Source organism: Agelaius tricolor, unplaced genomic scaffold (genome assembly GCF_023055355.1).
Source record: "Agelaius tricolor isolate 1412-34295 unplaced genomic scaffold, bAgeTri1.0.p SCAF_102, whole genome shotgun sequence".
In the NCBI taxonomy this organism is placed as follows: domain Eukaryota; kingdom Metazoa; phylum Chordata; class Aves; order Passeriformes; family Icteridae; genus Agelaius; species Agelaius tricolor.
This window is the reverse complement of record NW_027269362.1, coordinates 179,743-200,548: the sequence shown is the minus strand read 5'-3', so window position 1 is coordinate 200,548 and position 20,806 is coordinate 179,743. Positions and strand designations below refer to the sequence as shown.

The 20,806-nt window shown below is 49.5% G+C and overlaps 1 protein-coding gene and 1 long non-coding RNA gene across 3 annotated transcripts in view; one reads left to right on the top strand and one right to left on the bottom strand.

Moving 5' to 3' along the window:
• Window positions 1–13,859, top strand: part of GRIK5 (glutamate ionotropic receptor kainate type subunit 5) — a 39,664-nt gene extending 25,805 nt beyond the window's left edge. The window contains 10 exon segments of the mRNA XM_071419252.1: window positions 516–710; window positions 2,209–2,322; window positions 4,326–4,435; window positions 6,079–6,252; window positions 7,623–7,788; window positions 9,054–9,279; window positions 9,384–9,512; window positions 10,513–10,634; window positions 12,702–12,973; window positions 12,975–13,859. Of these exon segments, the coding sequence (XP_071275353.1) occupies window positions 516–710; window positions 2,209–2,322; window positions 4,326–4,435; window positions 6,079–6,252; window positions 7,623–7,788; window positions 9,054–9,279; window positions 9,384–9,512; window positions 10,513–10,634; window positions 12,702–12,973; window positions 12,975–13,179 (1,713 nt within the window). The 3' untranslated portion in view covers window positions 13,180–13,859.
• On the bottom strand, window positions 7,548–8,584 carry LOC139586097 (uncharacterized). 2 transcript variants are annotated; one of them, XR_011677445.1, is made up of 2 exons: window positions 8,016–8,584; window positions 7,548–7,960 (listed from the first exon to the last, which is right to left on the bottom strand). It is a non-coding gene; the product is annotated as an uncharacterized lncRNA (long non-coding RNA). The 2 variants fall into 2 exon arrangements; XR_011677446.1 differs by having other exon boundaries at window positions 8,066–8,584.
• Window positions 13,860–20,806: the final 6,947 nt, after the last annotated feature.

Below are 20,806 nucleotides of genomic sequence, written 5' to 3'. Positions count from 1 at the left end.
AATGAACCCAAACCCCAATAACCGACCCCAAACTCCAATAACCAATCCCAAACCCCAATAAATGAACCCATAACCCCAATAAGCAATCCCAAACCCCAATAACCGACCCCAAACCCCAATAACCGACCCCAAACCCCAATCCCAAACCCCAAACCCCAATAAATGACCCCAAACCCCAATTCCTGTGATTTTAGGAGAACCCGTACGTGATGCGGGTGGGCGGCGCGGGCGGCCCCGAGCGCTATGAGGGATTTTGCGTGGACACTGCAGTGACCAATGACCGACCCCAAACCCCAATAACTGACCCCAAACCCCAATAAATGACCCCAAATTCCCATATTTTAGGAGAACCCGTACGTGATGCGGGTGGGCGGCGCGGGCGGCCCCGATCGCTATGAAGGATTTTGCGTGGACACTGCAGTGACCAATCCCATACCCAATAAATGAACCCAAACCCCAATAACCGACCCCAAACCCCAATAACCGACCCCAAACCCCAATTCCTGTGATTTTAGGAGAACCCGTACGTGATGCGGGTGGGCGGCGCGGGCGGCCCGGATCGTTATGAGGGATTTTGCGTGGACATGCTGCGGGAGCTGGCGGCGCTGCTCAAGTTCCGCTTCCACATCAAGCTGGTGGAGGACGGGCTCTACGGGGCGCCCGAGCCCAACGGCTCCTGGACGGGCATGGTGGGAGAGCTCATCAACAGGGTATGGGAAATCCCATTAAAAATCCTATAAAAAACCCCATAAAAAACCCCATTAAAAAACCCATAAAAAACCCCATAGCAAAATATCCTATAGGGAAAAAACTCCGTAGCAAAATATCCTATAGGGAAAAAATCCCATAAAGAAAATCCCATAAGGAGGTTCCTGGACGGGCATGGTGGGAGAGCTCATCAACAGGGTATGGGGAACCCCATAAAAAATCCTATTAAAAACACCCATAAAAATCCCATAAAAAACCCCATAAAAAATATCCTATAGGGAAAAAATCCCATAGCCGAAATCCCACATGGAAAATCCCATAGGGAGGCTCCTGGACGGGCATGGTGGGAGAGCTCATCAACAGGGTATGATGGGAATCCCATTAAAAACCCCATAAAAAACCCCATAAAAAACCCCATTAAAAAACCCATAAAAAACTATCCTATAGGGGAAAAAAACCCATAGCAATATATCCTATAGGGAAAAAATCCCGTAATCAAAATTCTATAGGGGAAAAAATCCCATAATCAAAATCCCATATGGAAAATCCCATAAAGAGCCCAACGGCTCCTGGACGGGCTTGGTGGGAGAGCTCATCAACAGGGTATGGTGGGAATCCCATAAAAAATCCTATAAAAAAACCCATAAAAAACCCCATAGCAAAATATCCTATAGGGGAAAAAATCCCATAGCAAAATATCTTATAGGGAAAAAACCCCATAACCGAAATCCCACTTGGAAAATCCCATAGGGAGGCTCCTGGACGGGCATGGTGGGAGAGCTCATCAACTGGGTATGGGAAATCCATAAAAAATCCTATAAAAAAATATCCCATAGGGGAAAAAATCCCATAGCAAAATATCCTATAGGGAAAAATCCCATTAAAAAACCCCATAGCAAAATATCCTATAGGGGAAAAACCCCATATGGAAAATCCCATAAGGAGGCTCCTGGACGGGCATGGTGGGAGAGCTCATCAACAGGGTATGGGGAACCCCATTAAAAATCCCATAAAAAACCCCATAGCAAAATATCCTATAGGGAAAAAATCCCATATCCAAAATCCCATAGGGGAAAAATCCTATAGGGGAAAAAAAAATCCCATAAGGAAAAATCCCTGTGGGAAAAAGTCCCAGCTCCACCCGACCCCACATTTTTGGGGTTTTGGGGTCCCCATCCCCTCCTGACCCCACATTTTTTGGGGTCCCCAGAAGGCCGACCCCACAATTTTGGGTTTTGGGGTCCCCAGAAGGCCGACCCCACAATTTTGGGGTTTTTGGGTTCCCCATCCCCTCCTGACCCCCCAATTTTTGGGGTCCCCAGAAGGCCGACCCCCCAATTTTGGGGTTTTTGGGGTTTTTGGGTTCTACATCCCCTCATGACCCCACAATTTTGGGATTTTTGGGTTTTTGGGGTCCCCAGAAGGCCGACCCCACAATTTTGGGGTTTTTGGGGTCCCCAGAAGGCCGACCCCACAATTTTGGGATTTTGGGGTCCCCAGAAGGCCGACCTGGCGGTGGCCGCGTTCACCATCACGGCCGAGCGCGAGAAGGTGATCGACTTCTCCAAGCCCTTCATGACCCTGGGCATCAGCATCCTCTACCGCGTGCACATGGTGGGTTTGGGGCTTTTCTGGGGTTTTTGTGGGGTTTTTGTAGGATTTGGGGTTTTTTGGGATTTTTTGGGATTTTTTTGGGGTTTTTTTGGGATTTTTTTGGGGTTTTTTTGGGTTTTTTGGGGGGTTTTATGGGGGTTTTTATCAGGTTTTGGTGTTTCGGCTTCAGCATCCTCTACCCTGTGCACATGGTGGGTTTGGGGCTTTTCTGGGGTTTTTGTAGGATTTGGGGTTTTTTGGGATTTTTTGGGATTTTTTTGGGGTTTTTTTGGGATTTTTTTGGGATTTTTTGGGGTTTTTTTGGGGGTTTTTATCAGGTTTTGGGGTCTGTGCATCAGCATCCTCTACCGCGTGCACATGGTACGGGATTTATGGGATTTTATAGGATTTGTGGGGTTTTTATAGGATTTGGGGTTTTTTGGGATTTTTTGGGGATTTTTTGGGATTTTTTTGGGGTTTTTTGGGGGTTTTATGGGGGTTTTTATCAGGTTTGGGATGTGGGCATCAGCATCCTCTACCGTGTGCACATGGTACGGGATTTATGGGATTTTATAGGATTTGTGGGGTTTTTGTAGAATTTGGGGGTTTTTTGGGATTTTTTTGGGAATTTTTTGGGGTTTTTTTGGGATTTTTTTGGGATTTTTTGGGGTTTTTTTGGGGTTTTTATGGGGGTTTTTATCAGGTTTGGGGTCTGGGCATCAGCATCCTCTACCGCGTGCACATGGTGGGTTTGGGGATTTTGTGGGGTTTTTGTGGGGTTTTTGTAGGATTTGGGTTTTTTGGGGGTTTTTGGGATTTTTTTGGGATTTTTGGGGTTTTTTGGGGATTTTATGGGGGTTTTATGGGTTTATTTTGGGGTCAGTTTCAGGGCGGGTTTTGGGGCTATTTTGGGTCGGTTTTGGGTTGGTTTTTTGTGGATTTTGGGTCATTTTGGGGTCAGTTTGGGGGCGGGTTTTGGGGTCAGTTTTGGGTCAGTTTTTTGTGGATTTTGAGTCATTTTGGGGTCAGTTTGGGGGTGGTTTTAGGGTCAGTTTCGCAGCAGTTTTTGGGGCTATTTTGGGTCATTTTGGGCTGAGTTTTGGGGCAGTTTTTGGGGCTGTTTTGGGTCAGTTTTGGGTCAGTTTTGTGTCAGTTTTTTGTGGATTTTGGGTCATTTTGGGGTCAGTTTCGGGGCAGTTTTTGGGGCTATTTTGGGTCATTTTGGGGTCAGTTTGTGGGTGGTTTTAGGGTCAGTTTTGGGTCGGTTTTTTGTGGATTTTGGGTCAGTTTGGGCTCAGTTTTGGGGCAGTTTTTGGGGCTATTTTGGGTCATTTTGGGGTCAGTTTGGGGGTGGTTTTAGGGTCAGTTTCGCAGCAGTTTTTGGGGCTATTTTGGGTCATTTTGGGCTGAGTTTTGGGGCAGTTTTTGGGGCTACTTTGGGTCATTTTTCTGTGGATTTTGGGTCATTTTGGGCTCAGTTTGTGGGCGGTTTTAGGGTCATTTTCGGGGCGGTTTTTGGGTCTATTTTGGGTCATTTTGGGCTCAGTTTTGGGGCAGTTTTTGGGGCTACTTTGGGTCGGTTTTCTGTGGATTTTGGGTCACTTTGGGCTCAGTTTTGGGGCAGTTTTTGGGGCTATTTTGGGTCAGTTTTGGGTCAGTTTTGTGTCAGTTTTTTGTGGATTTTGGGTCATTTTGGGGTCAGTTTCGGGGCAGTTTTTGGGGCTATTTTGGGTCATTTTGGGGTCAGTTTGTGGGTGGTTTTAGGGTCAGTTTTGGGTCGGTTTTTTGTGGATTTTGGGTCAGTTTGGGCTCAGTTTTGGGGCAGTTTTTGGGGCTATTTTGGGTCATTTTGGGGTCAGTTTTGGGGCAGTTTTTGGGGCTGTTTTGGGTCAGTTTTCTGTGGATTTTGGGTCACTTTGGGCTCAGTTTTGGGGCAGTTTTTGGGGCTGTTTTGGGTCGGTTTTCTGTGGATTTTGGGTCACTTTGGGCTCAGTTTGCGGGGGTCTCACTCGGCGTCCCCCCAGGGCCGCAAGCCGGGGTATTTCTCCTTCCTAGACCCCTTCTCTCCGGCCGTGTGGCTCTTCATGCTCCTGGCCTACCTGGCCGTCAGCTGCGTGCTCTTCCTGGCCGCCAGGTGAGCGGCCACGCCCCGGAAACGGGGCCCAAAAATGCCCCAAAATCCTGGGGGGGGACGTCCCAAAAAACGGCCCCGAGAAAGGGAGGGAGGAGGCGAAAACCCAGGGAAAACTCCCCCAAAAAAACCTGGGGACACCCCCAAAAATGGCCCCGAAATTGGGGGAATACCCCAAAAAATGGTCCCAGAATTTGGGGGTGACACCCCGAAAAACGGTCCCAGAATTTGGGGGTGACACCCCGAAAAATGGCCCCAAATTATTTTGGGGTGGTCCCAGATTAATTTGGGGGATCCTGGACGAGTTCAGGTGCTCCCAAAATTAATTTGGGTTGGTCCCAGATGGGTTCAGGTGTCCCCAAATTATTTTTGGGTGGTCCCAGATTATTTTGGGTTGGTCCCAGATGGGTTCAGGTGTTCCCAATTAATTTTGGGTGGTCTCAGATTAATTTGGGGGTGGTCCCAGATGGGTTTGGTTTGGTCCCAGACAGGTTCAGGTGTCCCCAGACGGGTTCAGGTGATACCAAATTAATTTTAGGTGATCCCAGATGGGTTCAGGTGTTCCTAAATTAATTTTGGGTGGTCTCAGATTAATTTTGTGTGGTCTCAAATTATTTTGAGTGGTCCCAGATGGGTTCAGGTGTTCCCAAATTAATTTTGGATTGGTCCCAGATTAATTTGGGCAATCCCAGACCGGTTCAGGTGTTCCCAATTAATTTGGGTTGGTCCCAGATTATTTTTGGGTTGGTCCCAGACGGGTTCAGGTGTTCCCAGACGGGTTCAGGTGTTCCCAATTAATTTTGGATGGTCTCAAATTAATTTGGGGTTGGTCCCAGATGGATTCAGGTGTTCCCAAATTAATTTTGGGTGGTCTCAGATTGCTTTGGGTGGTCCCAGATGGGTTCGGGCAATCCCAGATGGGTTCAGGTGTTCCCAAATTAATTTGGGTTGGTCTCAGATTAAGTTTGGGTGGTCCCAGATTATGTTTGGGTGGTCCCAGCTGAGTTTGGGGTGGGTTCAGGTAATCCCAGATGGGTTCAGGTGGTCTCAGATTAATTTTGGGTGGTCCCAGATTATTTTTGGGTTGGTCCCAGATGGGTTCAGGTGTCCCCAAATGGGTTCAGGTGTTCCCAGACGGGTTCAGGTGTTCCCAATTAATTTTGGGTGGTCTCAGATTAATTTTGGGTGGTCTCAAATTAATTTTGGGTGGTCCCAGCTGAGTTTGGGTTGGTCCCAGATGGATTCAGGTGTTCCTAAATTAATTTTGGGTGGTCTCAGATTGCTTTGGGTGGTCCCAGATGGGTTCGGGCAATCCCAGATGGGTTCAGGTGTTCCCAATTAATTTTGGGTGGTCTCAAATTAATTTTGGGTGGTCTCAAATTAATTTTGGGTGGTCCCAGCTGAATTTGGGTTGGTCCCAGATGGGTTCAGGTGTTCCCAATTAATTTTGGGTGGTCTCAAATTAATTTTGGGTGGTCTCAAATTAATTTTGGGTGGTCCCAGATTATTTTGTGTGACCCCAGCCGTGTTCAAAGCGACCCCAAACAAACTCAGGGCCCCCCCTCCCTGGGACTCCCCCACTCTCCCCCATCCCGAGGGGGGGCGTTGGTTGATCCCATCCCGACCCCGCGTCCCCCCCCGCGCAGGCTGAGCCCCTACGAGTGGTACAACCCGCACCCGTGCCTGCGGGAGCGCCCGGGGCTGGTGCAGAACCAGTACACGCTGGGCAACAGCCTCTGGTTCCCGGTGGGCGGCTTCCTGCAGCAGGGCGCCGAGGTGCTGCCCCGAGCGCTCTCCACGCGCTGCGTCAGCGGAGTCTGGTCAGAAATCACCGGATTTTGGGAGGTTTTGGGGCGTTTTGGGGTGATTTGGGGTGATTTTGGGGTGATTTGGGGTGTTTTGGGTGGGATTTGGGGGGTTTTGGGGAGCAGGGTTCCTGCAGCAGGGCGCCGAGGTGCTGCCCCGAGCGCTCTCCACGCGCTGCGTCAGCGGAGTCTGGTCAGAAACAACAAAATTTGGGGAGGTTTTGGGGTGATTTGGGGTGATTTTGAGGGGTTTTGGGTGATTTGGGTGGGTTTTGGGTGGGATTTGGGGAGGGGGGTTCCTGCAGCAGGGCGCCGAGGTGCTGCCCCGAGCGCTCTCCACGCGCTGCGTCAGCGGAGTCTGGTCAGAAACACCAAAATTTGGGCATTTCCAGGGGTTTTGGGGGGTTTTGGGGTGATTTGGGGTGATTTTGGGGGGTTTCGGGGCGATATTGGGGCGATATGAGGGAATATTGTGGGGGCTATATGGAGGTTTAGGGGGTGTTTGGGGGGTGTTTCAGGGTGTTTGGGGGTGTTTGAGGGGATTTGTGGGGATTTTGGGGAGTTTTGGGGTGGTTTGGGGCAATTTGAGGGGATATTGTGGGGGTTATATAGGGTGTATGTGGAGGTTTGGGGGGTGTTTGGAGGTGTTTGAGGGGATTTGGGGCGATTTTGGGGAGGTTTGGGGCGATTTCGGGCTGATGTGGGGTGATTTGAGGGGATATTGGGGTTGCTCTATGGGGTGTATATGGAGGTTTGGGGGCTGTTTGGGGGTGTTTGAGGGGATTTGAGGGGATTTTGGGGCAATTTCGGGCTGATTTGGGGTGATTTGAGGGGATATTGGGGTTGCTCTATGGGGTGTATGGAGGTTTGGGGGCTGTTTGGGGGATTTGGGGGTGTTCGAGGGGATTTTGGGGAGGATTTTGGGACTGATTTTTTTTTGTTTGTTTGTTTTATGTTTTTGGGCTGATTCGTTTCGGGTTTTCGGAATAATGATTTTTTTTTTTTTTTAAAACTTTTTTGGGGCGATTCGTTTCGGATTTTCGGAATAATTTTTGTTTGTGTTTTTTTTAACTTTTGGGGTGATTTGTTTTGGATTTTCGGAATTTTTTTTTTCTTTTTTCTTTTTTTTTTTTTGCATTTTTGGAGCGATTCGTTTCGGATTTTCGGAATAAAATTTTTTTTTTTTTTGCATTTTTGGGGCGATTCCTTTCGGAATTTCTGAATTTTTTTTTTTTTTTTTTTTTAAATTTTTGGGGCGATTCGTTTCAGATTTTTGCAATAATTTTTTTTTTATTTTTTTTTTTTTTGGGGGGCGTTTTTGGGGTGACATTTTTATGTTTTGTGGCCCCCTTCCCCATAACTTCCGGTGCCCCCCGATCCCTCAGGTGGGCCTTCACCCTCATCATCATCTCGTCGTACACGGCCAACCTGGCGGCGTTCCTGACCGTGCAGCGCATGGAGGTGCCCGTGGAGTCGGCCGACGACCTCGCCGACCAGACCAACATCGAGTACGGCACCATCCACGCCGGCTCCACCATGACCTTCTTCCAGGTCAGCGCCCGCCGCGCCGCGGCACCGCCAGCCAGCGACCGATCGATAGATCGATCAACCCGATCGGTCAGTCAGTCAACCCAATCGATCAATCAATAGATCAATCAACCCAATCGCTCAATCAATCCAATCGATCAGTCAGTCAATCAATACACCCAATCGATCAATCCACCTGATCGATCAACCCGATTGATCAGTCGATCAATCAACCCAATAGATCGATCAACCCGATCGATCAGTCAGTTGATCGACCCAATCGATCAATCAGTAGATCAACCCGATCGATCAATCAACCTGATTGATCAATCAACCCGATCGATCGGTCGGTCAATCAGTCAGTCGATCAATCAACCCAATAGATCAGTCAACCTGATTAATCAGTCAGTCAATCAATAAACCCAATCGATCAATCAATCCAATCGATCAGTCAGTCAATCAATCAACCCAATCGATCGATCAACCCGATCAGTCAGTCGATCAACCCGATCTATCAATCAGTCAATCAATCAACCCAATCGATCGATCAACCCGATCGATCTGAGCAGCCAAGCCAATCAATCCAATCAACCAACCAACCCAACCAATCAATCCAATGAACCAATCAATCAACCCAACCAATCAATCCAACCGAGCAATCCATCAACCCAATTGATCCAATCAACCAATCAATCCAACCAATCAATCCACCCAATTAATCAACCTATCCAATCAATCAACCCAAGCAATCAATCAACCCAACCAATCAATCCAATCGAGCAATCAATCAACCCAATCAACCCAACCAATCAATCCAATCAAGCAATCAATCAACCCAATTGATCCAATCAACCAATCAATCAATGAATCAACCCAACAAATCAACCCAACAAATCAACCCAACAAATCAACCCAACCAATCAATCAACCTATCCAATCAATCAACCCAAGCAATCAATCAACCCAACCAATCAATCCAATGGAGCAATCAATCAACCCAATCAATGAATCAACCCAATCAACCCAACCAGTCAATCCAATCAAGCAATCAATCAACCCAATTAATCGACCTAACCAATCAATCAGCCCAATGAACCAATCCACCCAACCTGGGCCAACCTCGGCCAATCCGTGCAACCCAACCCAACCCAACCCAACCCAACCAACCCAAACCAACTTGGACCAGCCCAACCCTTCAAACCCAACCCAACCCAACCCAACCCCACCCAACCCCAGCCCCGCCGGCGCCCCCCAAAGCCCGTCTTCCCCACGGCCGCCCCCCCCGCCAGAACTCGCGCTACCAGACCTACCAGCGGATGTGGAACTACATGCACTCCAAGCAGCCCAGCGTCTTCGTCAAGAGCACGGAGGAAGGCATCGCGCGCGTCCTCAACTCCAAGTACGCCTTCCTGCTGGAGTCCACCATGAACGAGTACCACCGGCGCCACAACTGCAACCTGACGCAGATCGGCGGGCTGCTGGACACCAAGGGCTACGGCATCGGCATGCCGCTGGGTACCGCGGGGGCGGGGCCGCGGGGGGCGGGGCCTGGGCGGGTCACGCCCATTCCCCTTCCCCGGAATGGAGGTGGGACCATCGCGGGCCGGGTGTTGTGGCAGGGTCGCCGTTCCGCGATGAGATCACGTTGGCCATCCTGCAGCTGCAGGAGAACAATCGGCTGGAGATCCTCAAGAGGAAGTGGTGGGAAGGGGGGCACTGCCCCAAGGAGGAGGATCACCGCGCCAAAGGTGGGCGTGGCCTGGCTTGGCTTGGCTTGGCTTGGATTGGGTTGGGTTGGGTTGGGTTGGGTTGGGTTGGGTTGGGTTGAGTTGAGTTGAGTTGACCAATTCAAATTGGCATAGGTCGGGTTGAGCTGACCAAGCGGAGTTGGGTTGAATTGAGTTGTGTTGACTTGGGTTGGGTTGACCAAATTGAGTTGAGTTGGGCTGGGTTGGGCTGGGTTGGGTTGGATTGAATTGAGTTGTGTTGACTTGGGTTGACTCGGTTGGGTTGGGTTGGATTGTGTTGAGTTGGGTTGACTTGAGTTGACCAAATCAAGTTGGGTTGGGTTGGGTTGACCTCGGTTGGGCTGGGTTGGGTTCAGTTATGTTGAGTTGAGTTGGGTTGGGTTGGATTGTATTGAGTTGTATTGAGTTGGGTTGGGTTGGGTTGGATTGAGTTGGGTTGACCTGGGTTGACCTCGGTTGGGTTGTGTTGAGTTGGGTTGGTTTGGGTTGAGTTGGGTTGAGTTGGGTTGACCTCGGTTGGGTTGTGTTGAGTTGGGTTGGTTTGGGTTGAGTTGGGTTGAGTTGGGTTGAGTTGGGTTGACCTCGGTTGGGTTGCATTGAGTTGGGTTGAGTTGTGTTGAGTTGGGTTGGGTTGGGTTGGTTTGAGTTGATTTGTGTTGAGTTGGATTGGGTTGTGTTGAGTTGGGTTGACCTGGGTTGGGTTGGTTTGAGTTGATTTGGCCTCGGTTGGGTTGGGTTGGTTTGAGTTGAGTTGGGTTGACCTCGGTTGGGTTGGGTTGGTTTGAGTTGATTTGTGTTGAGTTGGATTGGGTTGTGTTGAGTTGGGTTGACCTGGGTTGGGTTGTGTTGACCTCGGTTGGGTTGAGTTGGGTTGGGTTGAGTTGTGTTGAGTTGGGTTGGTTTGAGTTGATTTGGCCTCGGTTGGGTTGGGTTGGGTTGAGTTGACCTCGGTTGGGTTGAGTTGAGTTGGTTTGAGTTGATTTGGCCTCGTTGCCGGCAGGGCTGGGCATGGAGAACATCGGCGGCATCTTCGTGGTGCTGGTCTGCGGCCTGGTCGTGGCCATCCTGGTGGCCGTCATGGAGTTCGTGTGGTCAACGCGGCGCTCGGCCGAGACCGAGGAGGTGGGGGAGGGGCTGGGGGCGGGGCCGGGGGCGGGGCCGGGGGTGGGGCCAGGGGGGATTTGGGGGAATTTAGGGAGAGAGGTTGGGGATTTTGGGGGAATTTGGGGGGATTTTGGCGCGGGATTTTGGGAGAGTTTGGGGGAATCTGGGTTGGGGGAAATTTGGAGGGAATTCGGGGGATTTTTGGGGTGAATTTGGGGTGAATTTAGGGGAAATTTGGGGTGGATTTTGGGGTGGATTTTGGGGCAATTTGGTGGAAATTTGGGGGAATTTGGGGGGGATTTTGGGAGAGTTTGGGGGAATCTGGGTTGGGGGAAATTTGGGGGGAATTCTGGGGTGAATTTTGGGGTGAATTTAGGGGAAATTTGGGGTGGATTTTGGGGAAATTTGGTGGAAATTGGGGGGGACTGAACACCTCCCAAATCGCCAGAATTTCCCCCAAACTCCCCAAACTGGATTTTTCCCCAATTTCCCCGGATTTCTGCCCAGTTTTTTTCCCCAGTTGTTTCCCCCAGTTTCCCCTCAGAATTTTCCCAATTTCCCCGAATTTTCCGCCTAATTTTTTTCTGAATTTCCCCCTAATTTTCCCCCGACTTTCCCCCCAATTTTTCCCCAAATTTTCCCCTGACTTTCCCCCAATTTTTCCCCGATTTTTTCCCCAATTTTCCCCCCTATTTCCCCCGAATTTCCCCCCAATTTTCCCCCAATATTTACCCCAATTTCCCCCTAATTTCCCCCCAAATTTCCCCGATTTTCACCCCATTTTTCCCCCGATTTTTCCCCAATTTCCCCCTAATTTTCCCCTAATTTTCCCTGATTTCCCCCATATTCTTTTTCCTGAATTCCCCCCTATTTTTCCCCCAATTTCCCCCTAATATCCCCCCCCATTTTCCCCTGATTTTTCCCCCAATTTCCCCCAAATTTTCCCCCTATTTTTCCCCCTAATTTTCCCCCGATTTTCCTCCAAGTTTTTCCCCGATTTTCCCCCCACTTTTTTCCCCAATTTCCCCCCTAATTTTCCCCAATTTCGCCCTAATTTCCCCCCAATTTTCCCCTTAATTTTCCCCCGATTTTTCCCCAATTTCCCCCAAATTTTTCCCTGATTTTCCCCCGAATTTCCCCCATATTCTTTTTCCTGAATTCCCCCCTATTTTTCCCCAATATTTCCCCCAATTTCCCCCCAATTTTTCCCCCCATTTTCCCCGATTTTCTCCCCAATTTCCCCCTAATTTTTCCCCAAATTTTCCCCCGAGTTTTCCCCAATATTCTCCCGATTTTCCCCCCATTTTTTCCCCAATTTTTTCCCGAATTTCTCCCCAATTTTCCCCCTAATTTTCCCCCCAATTTTCCCCCGATTTTTCCTCCAATATTTTCCCGAATTTCCCCCTAATTTTCCCCCGATTTTTCCCCCAATTTTCCCCTAATTTTTTCCCGATTTTCCGCCCGATTTCCCCCGAATTTCCCCCCAATTTTTACCCGAATTTCCCCCAAATTTTTTCCCAATTTCCCCCCATTTTTCCCCCAATTTTTCCCCCAATTTTCCCCCAATTTTCCCCCCGATTTTCCCCTGATTTTTCCCCAATTTCCCCCCTAATTCTCCCCCAAATTTTCCCTGATTTCCCCCCAATTTTTTCCCAAATTTCCCCCCAATATTCTCCCGATTTTCCCCCCATTTTTTCCCCAATTTTTTCCCGAATTTCCCCCCAATTTTTCCGCAATCTCCCCCCATTTTTCCCCTAATTTTCCCCCCAATTTTCCCCCTTCTTTCCCCCAAATTTTTTCCCATTTTTCCAATTTTTCCCCCAATTTTCCCCCGATTTTCCCCCCAATTTTTTCCCCCAATTTCCCCAATATTCTCTTTTCCCGAATCCCCCCGAATCCCCCCCAAACCGCGTCCGTGTGTGTATTTCCCCCCAATTTCCCCCCGATTTTCCCCTAACTTTCCCCCAATTTTCCCCGGATTTTTTTCCCCAATTTCCCCCCGATTTTTCCCCCAATATTCTCTTTTCCCGAATCCCCCCGAATCCCCCCCAAATCGCGTGTTTTGTGCCCGTTTTCCCCGCGCAGATCTCGCTGTGCTCGGAGATGCTGCGGGAGCTCCGCCGCGCCGTCTCCTGCAGCCGCCGCCCCCGCGCGCGCCGCCGCCGCCGCCCCCACCCCAAATTCGGACCGGGGGGGGGAGGGGGAGGGGGAGGGGGTCCCGCCCCTCCCCCACACCACGCCCACCCCCACCACGCCCATTCCACGGCCCCGCCCCCTCTGCGCGAGATGCGCTTCAGCAACGGGAAGCTCTACTCGGGGGTGGGCGGGGCGCACCTGGAAGGGGGCGTGGCCCCGCCCGCCGCGGCCCCGCCCCCCCCCTTGCACGCACGTGCGCGTGTGCCCCGAGTGCCGCCGCATCCAAGCGCTGCACCGGGGAGGGGGCGGGGCCGGGGGCGGGGCCGGGGGCGGGGCGGGGGCGGCGCCTCCGCCGCCGACCACGCCCAAAACCCCCCAGCCCCTCCCCCACCCCCCGCCCCAAGCGGTGGAAGGGGGAGGGGAATGACCCCAGCAGCCCCTCCCCCACCGCCACCGGAAGCTCCTCCCACATCTTAAGCCCCGCCCCCCCCTTTTTAAAGCCCCTCCCCCCCCGCCCTGTGCGCCGTGCGCGCGGCGGGAATTGGGGGGAGGGGCCACGCCCCCCCAAGCCCCTCCCCCGTTCGGATTTAGCCCCGCCCCCGTCAGATTTGAAGCCCCTCCCCCCCCGTAAAATTGCACTGTGCCTTCCCGGGAGGGGGAGGGGCGTGGTAAGCCCCTCCCCCTCCTCTGCCCCGCCCCCACCCCCCACGAGGCCCCGCCCCTCCCCTCGCCCCTCCCCCCCTCCCCAGAACGGCGCGGGGGGCGGGGCTGGGATGGGGGAGGGGCTGAGGGGGAGGGGCAGCGGGGGGGGGGCAGGGAGGGGGCGTTGTGTTCTTAATTAATTAATTAATTAATTATTCTAATTAACGGTTTCGGTTGGATTCGGGGGAGGGGGTGGGGCGGGGTTCGGGTTTTGATTTTTTGGGGGATTTTTTGGTTTTTTTGGGTTTTTTTCCGGTTTTTTGGGTTTTTTTCCGGAGATTTCCCCCCCTCTCTCGGTTCGGGGCGGTGACGTCATCGCGCGCGCCCCTCCCCCTCCTCGATTAAAAAAAAAAAAGAAAAAAAAAAAAAGAAAAATTAATGAATAAAAACCCACCCGGAATTTTACCAGGAGCGTTCGCGAGTGTCCCGAAATCGCCCGGAATCGACCCAAAAAAAAATTAAAAAAAAAAAAATTTTAAAAATTTCGCCACCGGGGGAAAAAAAAAAAATTTTAAAAATTTCGCCACCGGGGGGCGCCGGAGGAGCGCGCGGGGGAAAACGCCGCCATGCAAATGAGATGCAAATGAGCGGCGAGTTCAAAGGGACCTTTCAAGGTCACCCCGCCCCCTCCATGCAGGGATGTGGGGGGGGCGTTGCCATGGAAACCAGACGTGACGTCACCGGGGACACCGCGCGCGGCGGGGGAGGGGCCGGAGGGGGGGGGGAGGGAAAAACCCCAGAAAAATAAAAATAAAAATAAAAAAAATAATTAAAAATAAAATGATTTAAAAATAAATATAAAAAAATGAAATAAATATTAAAAAAAGGAAATAATTAAAAAATAAATATTAAAAATAAAATAATTTAAAAAATAAAATAATTTAAAAAATAAATATTAAAAATAAAATAATGAAAAAATAAAATAATTTAAAAATAAACATTAAAAACTAAAATAATGAAAAATTAAAATAATGAAAAAATAAAATAATGAAAAAATAAACATTAAAAAATAAAATAATTTAAAAATAAACATTAAAAACTAAAATAATGAAAAATTAAAATAATTAAAAAATAAAATAATGAAAAAATAAAATAATTTTAAAATAAACATTAAAAAATAAATAATTCAAAAATAAAATAAATAAAAAATAAAATAAATAAAAAATAAACATTAAAAAATAAAATAATTAAAAATAAAATAATAAAAAAATAAAATAATAAATAAAAACGGAACCCCACCCACCCGCCAAAAAAATAAATGAAATAAAGGGAACCCACTCAAAAAATTAAATAAAAATCGGGGAAAAACCTCAACCGAAATAAATAAATGAATAAAACCGAGAGCCTCCAAAATAAATTAATTAAAACTGGGGAGCGCCCCAAAATAAATAAATAAATAAATAAATAAAATAAAAATAAAATAAAATAAAATAAAATAAAATAAAATAAAATAAAATAAAATAAAATAATAAAAACTGCGAGTCCCCCCAAAAAAGAAAGAAATCCGGGGATCCCCCCCAATAAATAAATAAATAAATTAAAAAATAAATAAAAAACGGGAGTGCCCCAAAAATGAATAAAATCGGGGAAACCCCCCAAATCCCGCCTCCATTTTTTCCCTGAATTCTCCCAAATTTCCCGAGATTTTTCCCCATTTTTTTCCCCACATTTCTCCCCAGTTTTGGGGGAGTTTTTGCCAATTTCCCCGGATTTCCCCCCGAATTTCCCCGGGAATTTTTCCCCAATTTCCCCGGATTTCCCCCCAGTTTTTTACCGAATTTCCCCGGGAATTTTTCCCCAAATTTCCCCGGGAATTTTCCCCCAGTTTTTTACCGAATTTCCCCCAATTTTCCCCAGATTTCCTCCCAAGTTTCCCCCAATTCTCCCCTGAATTTTCCCCATTTTTTTTCCCGATTTCCCCGCATTTCCCCCCAGAATTTTCCCTGTTTTCTTCCCGGAATTTCCCGCGATTTTCCCCCCAATTTTAGGGGAATTTTCCTCATTTTTGCGCCCAATTTTTTCCCCAATTTCCTGAGAATTTTCCCATTTCCCCCCACCAATTTTCCCAATTTCTCTCCAGTTTTTTCCCCATTTTCCCAGAATTTTCCCGGTTTTTTTTCCCCGTGAATTTTCTCAATTTCTCCGAATTTCCCCCCAATTTTTCCTTCAGATTTTCCCCCATTTTCCCCCAATTTCCCCCAAGTTTTTCCCCAATTTCCCCCCAAGTTTCTCCAGGGATTTTTTTACCAATTTTCCCGCGAATTTTCCCCAATTTCCCACATTTTCCCCCAATTTTTTTCCCCCAGCTTTTCCCCCAATTTTTCCACTCCCATTTTCCCGGAATTTCCCCATTTTTCCCCAATTTTCCCCAGATTTTCCCCCAATTTTTCCCTCTCATTCTCCCGGAAATTCCCCAATTTTTCCCCAGATTTTTCCCCAATTTTTCCAGTCCCATTTTCCCGAAATTTCCCCCATTTTCCCCCAATTTTTCCCCTCTCATTCTCTCGGAATTTCCCCGTTTTTCCCCAATTTTCCCCCAGTTTTTCCCTCCATTTTCCCATTTTTCCCCCATTTTTTCCCCAGATTTCTCCCCAATTTTTCCCCAGATTTTTCCCCAGTTTTTCTTTCCCGTGATTTTTCTCAATTTCTCCGAATTTCCCCCCAATTTTACCCCCTAGATTTTCCCCCAGTTTTTCTCCTCTCATTCTCCCGGAATTTCCCCATTTTTTCCCCAATTTTCCCCCAGTTATTCCCTCCATTTTCCCCATTTTTCCCCAGATTTCTCCCCAATTTTCCCCAATTTTTCCCCAGATTTTTCCCCAGTTTTTCTTTCCCGTGAATTTTCTCAATTTCTCCGAATTTCCCCCCAATTTTTCCCCAGATTTTCCCCCAATTTTTCCCTCTCATTTTCCCGGAATTTCCCCATTTTTTCCCCAGATTTTTCCCCAATTTCCCCCCAGTTTCTCCAGGGATTTTCCCCCAATTTCCCACATTTTCCCCCAATTTTTCCCCCAGATTTTCCCCAATTTTTCCCTCACATTTTCCCGGAATTTCCCCAATTTTTCCCCAATTTTTCCCCAATTTTCCCCATTTCCCCCCAGATTCTTCCCCATTTATTCCCCCCCATTTTTCCCCATTTTTCCCCCCAATTTCCCCCTCCCCCTCCCCCATTCCCGTTTATTTTTTGGGGGGGGTCCCCGGGGGTGGGGGAGGGGTCGCGGTCCCCGTTTCCAAGGTCGCTCCTCCCGCCCCTCCCCCCCCGCGGTTTCCATGGCGACGCCGTTGCCAGGGAGCGCTCGGGGCGTTGCCATGGAGACGGCGCGAGGATGCGGCGGGGCGGGGGGGGCGGGGCCGATAATTGGGGTTAATTGGGGGGGGGGGGGTTCATTAACGGGGGGGGTTCATTAACGGGGGGGGCGGGGTCGATAATTGGGGTTAATTGGGGGGGTTCATTAACGGGGAGTTCATTAACGGGGGGGGTTCATTAACGGGGGGATCCTTAATTGGGGTTAATTGGGGGGGTTCATTAACGGTAGGGGGGGCGGGGTCCATAATTGGGGTTAATTGGGGGGGGTTCATTAACGGGGGGGGCGGGATCGATAATTGGGGATTAATTAGGGGGGGGTTCATTAACGGGGGGGGGCTGGGATCGTTAATTGGGGTTAATTGGGGGGGGTTCATTAACGGGGGGGGCGGGATCGATAATTGGGGTTAATTGGGGGGGTTCATTAACGGGGGGGGCCGGGATCGTTAATTGGGGATTAATTAGGGGGGGGTTCATTAACGGGGGGGGGGGGCTGGGATCGTTAATTGGTTAATTGGGGGGGGTTCATTAACGGGGGGGGGGGCTGGGATCGTTAATTGGGGATTAATTAGGGGGGGGTTCATTAAGGGGGGGGTTCATTAACGGGGGGGCTGGGATCGTTAATTGGGGTTTAATTAGGGGGGGTTCATTAACGGGGGGGGCGGGATCGATAATTGGGGTTTAATTAGGGGGGGTTCATTAACGGGGGGGGGCTGGGATCGTTAATTGGGGTTTAATTGGGGGGGGGTTCATTAACGGGGGGAGGAGGGGGCGGGGTTAATTGGGGGAAGGAGGGGCTGAAATTTTGGGGGGGAAATTTCAATTTTTGGGGGTGAATTTGATTTTTTGGGGGTGAATTTGATTTTTTGGGGATTTTATTTTGGGGGTGTTTCGATATTTTGGGGGGGTTGAGTTTTTTTTTGGGGGGTTCCCATTTTGGGGGGGAATTTGATTTTTTTGGGGGGTTTTATTTTGGGGGAGGGAAACGATTTTGGGGGCAAATTTGATTTTTTTGGGGGGGGTTGAGTTTTTGGGGGTGTTTAATTTTGGGGGGGGCTTTAATTTGGGGGGATCTGAATTTTTGGGGGGGGGTTCTCATTTTTGGGGATTTCTCAATTTTTGGGGGGTTTCTCATTTTTTTGGGGGGGTTTCCCGATTTTTGGGGGTGTTTCTCATTTTTTTGGGGTGTTTCTCAATTTTTTGAGGGGGTTTCCCGATTTTTTGGGGATTTCTCATTTTTTTGGGGGCGGTCTCTCATTTTTTAGGGGAGTTTCTCATTTTTGGGGATTTCTCATTTTTTGGGGGTGTGTTTCTCATTATTTTTGGGAGTTTCTCATTTTTTGGGGGGTTTCTCATTTTTTTGGGGGGGTTTCCTGATTTTTGGGGATTTCTCATTTTTTTGGGGGTCTCTCATTATTTTTAGGGGTTTCTCAATTTTTGGGGGGGTTTCTCATTTTTTGGGGGTTTCCATTTTTTTGGGGTTTCTCGATTTTTTTGGGGGGTTCTCAATTTTTGGGGGGGTTCCTCAATTTTTGGGGTGTTTCTCATTATTTTGGGGATTTCTCATTTTTTGGGGGGGTTTCCCGATTTTTGGGAATTTCTCATTTTTTGGTTATTTCTCCTTTTTTTGGGGGGGGGTTTCCCGATTTTTGGGGGGTGTTTCTCATTTTTTGGTTATTTCTCCTTTTTTTGGGTGTTTCCCGATTTTTGGTTATTTCTCCCTTTTTTGGGGGGCGTTTCCCCATTTTTGGTTATTTCTCCCTTTTTTGGGGGGGTGTTTCCCGATTTTTGGGGTGTTTCCCCATTTTTGGTTATTTCTCCATTTTTTGGGGGTGTTTCCCCATTTTTGGTTATTTCTCCATTTTTTGGGGGTGTTTCCCCATTTTTGGTTATTTCTCCTTTTTTTGGGGGTGTTTCCCGATTTTTGGTTATTTCTCCATTTTTTAGGGGCGTTTCTCATTTTTTGGTTATTTCTCCTTTTTTTGGGGGGGTTTCCCGATTTTTGGGGGCGTTTCCCCATTTTTGGTTATTTCTCCCTTTTTTGGGGGGGTTTCCCGATTTTTGGGGGTGTTTCTCATTTTTTGGTTATTTCTCCTTTTTTTGGGGGGGTCACTGCGTCTTTCCGCCCGCATTGCAGTGCGGGGGGGGGGGGTGAGGCCGCATTAATTAATTCCCCCGCGCTAATTACCGCGATTAATTAACCCCGCTCCCAGGATGGCGTTTAATGAAGGGGGGGGAGGGGGGGGGGGTCCCGATGATTTTTTGGGGGGGGTCGCATTGGGGTGGGGGAGGGGCAGCTCCGCACTGCGCCACCGGGGGGGGGGGGAGGGGTTAAAAATCCCCGGCTTTAATTAACGGAACGATCGAAATTTAATTACGGGGGAGGGGGTTAAGGTTTAATTAAAGGGGGGGTTTTAATTAGGGGGGGGGTCGGCAGAATTTTACCAACCCCCTCCCCATCGATTTTTTAAAAAATTTATTTTATTTTAAAATATTTTTTAAATTATTTTTAATTTTATTTTTTTATTATTATTTTCCACCTCCAATCGGATTTAATTAAGGGGGTCCCGCTTTAATTAGGGGGGGGGGGTCGCCAGAATTTTTCCAACCCCCCCCCCATCAATTTTTAAATATTTTATTTTATTTATTTATTTTTTTTTTAGGTTTTTTTTTTATTTCCCCACCCCCCCCCCCCCCCCAAATCAGATTTAATTAAGGGGGTCCGGTTTTAATTACGGGGGGGGGGTCTCCAGAATTTTCCCAACCCCCCCCATCCATTTTTAAAAATTTTTATTTTATTTTATTTTTTTTTTTTTTAGGTTTTTTTTTTTATTTCCCCACCCCCCCAATCGGATTTAATTAAGGGGGTCCCGCTTTAATTAGGGGGGGGGGGGATCTCCAGAATTTTCCCAACCCCTCCATCCATTTTTTAAATTATTTTATTTTATTTTATTTTTTAAGGTTTTTTTTATTTCCCCCCCCCCCCAAATCGGATCCGCAGTAAAAGGGGCGTGGCCCGCCGCGCGGGGGGGGCGTGGCCGGCGCTCCCTGATTGGTCGGGACCCCCCCCCGGCCCAGCTCAGCCCCGGAGCTCCCGCGCCCCCCGCCCCAGAAGCGCCGCAGCCGCCGACGGGGACGGGACCCCCCCCGCCCCTCCCCCCACCGCGCCGGGACCCCCCCCCCAGGGACCCCCCAGGGACCCCAGACCCAAATCCCGGCCCCGCCCCCCCCCCGCGGGGAGCAGCGACCGCCGCAGCCATGGGGGTAAGGAGGGGGAGGGGAATTTGGGGAGGGGGCGAGGGCACCCGGGGGGGGGGGGGGGGCGGAAATGTGAGGGGAAAATGGGGGGGGGGGTCCTGAAAATGGGGAGGGGGCTCGGAAATGTGAGGGGGGGGGGGCGGAAAATTGAGGAGGGGTCCGGATAAATGAGGGGGGGGGCTGAGAGGTGGGGGAGGGTCCTGATAAATGAGGGGGGGTCCGAAAATTGAGGGGGGGTCCGGATAAATGCGAGGGGGGGGCTCTGATAAAGTGGGGAAGGGTCCGGACAGATTAATGGGGGGGGGGGTCTGGAAATTGAGGAGGGGCTGGAAATTGAGGAGGGGGCTCAGGCAGGTGCAGGGGGGTCCGGACAGGTGAGGAAGGATCTGGAAATTGAGGGGGTGTCCGGAAATTGAGGAAGGGTCCAGACAGGTTTGGAGAGGTCCCGGCAGGTGAGGAGGGGTCCGGAAATTGGGGAGGGGTCCCGGAAATTGAGGGGGGGTCCCGGCAGGTGCAGGGGGGGCTCGGGCAGGTGAGGGGGGTCTGGAAATTGAGGAGGGGGCACAGACAGGTGAGGGGGGGTCTGGAAATTAAGGGGGGGTCCGGACAGGTGAGGGGGCCTCAGACAGGTGAGGGGGGGTCCGGAGATTGAGGAAGGGTCCGGAAATTGAGGAGGGGTCCCGGAAATTGGGGAGGGGTCCCGGCAGGTTTGGGGGGGGCTCAGGCAGGTGCAGGGGGGTCCGGGCAGGTGAGGAAGGGGCTGGAAATTGGGGAGGGGTCCGGAAATTGG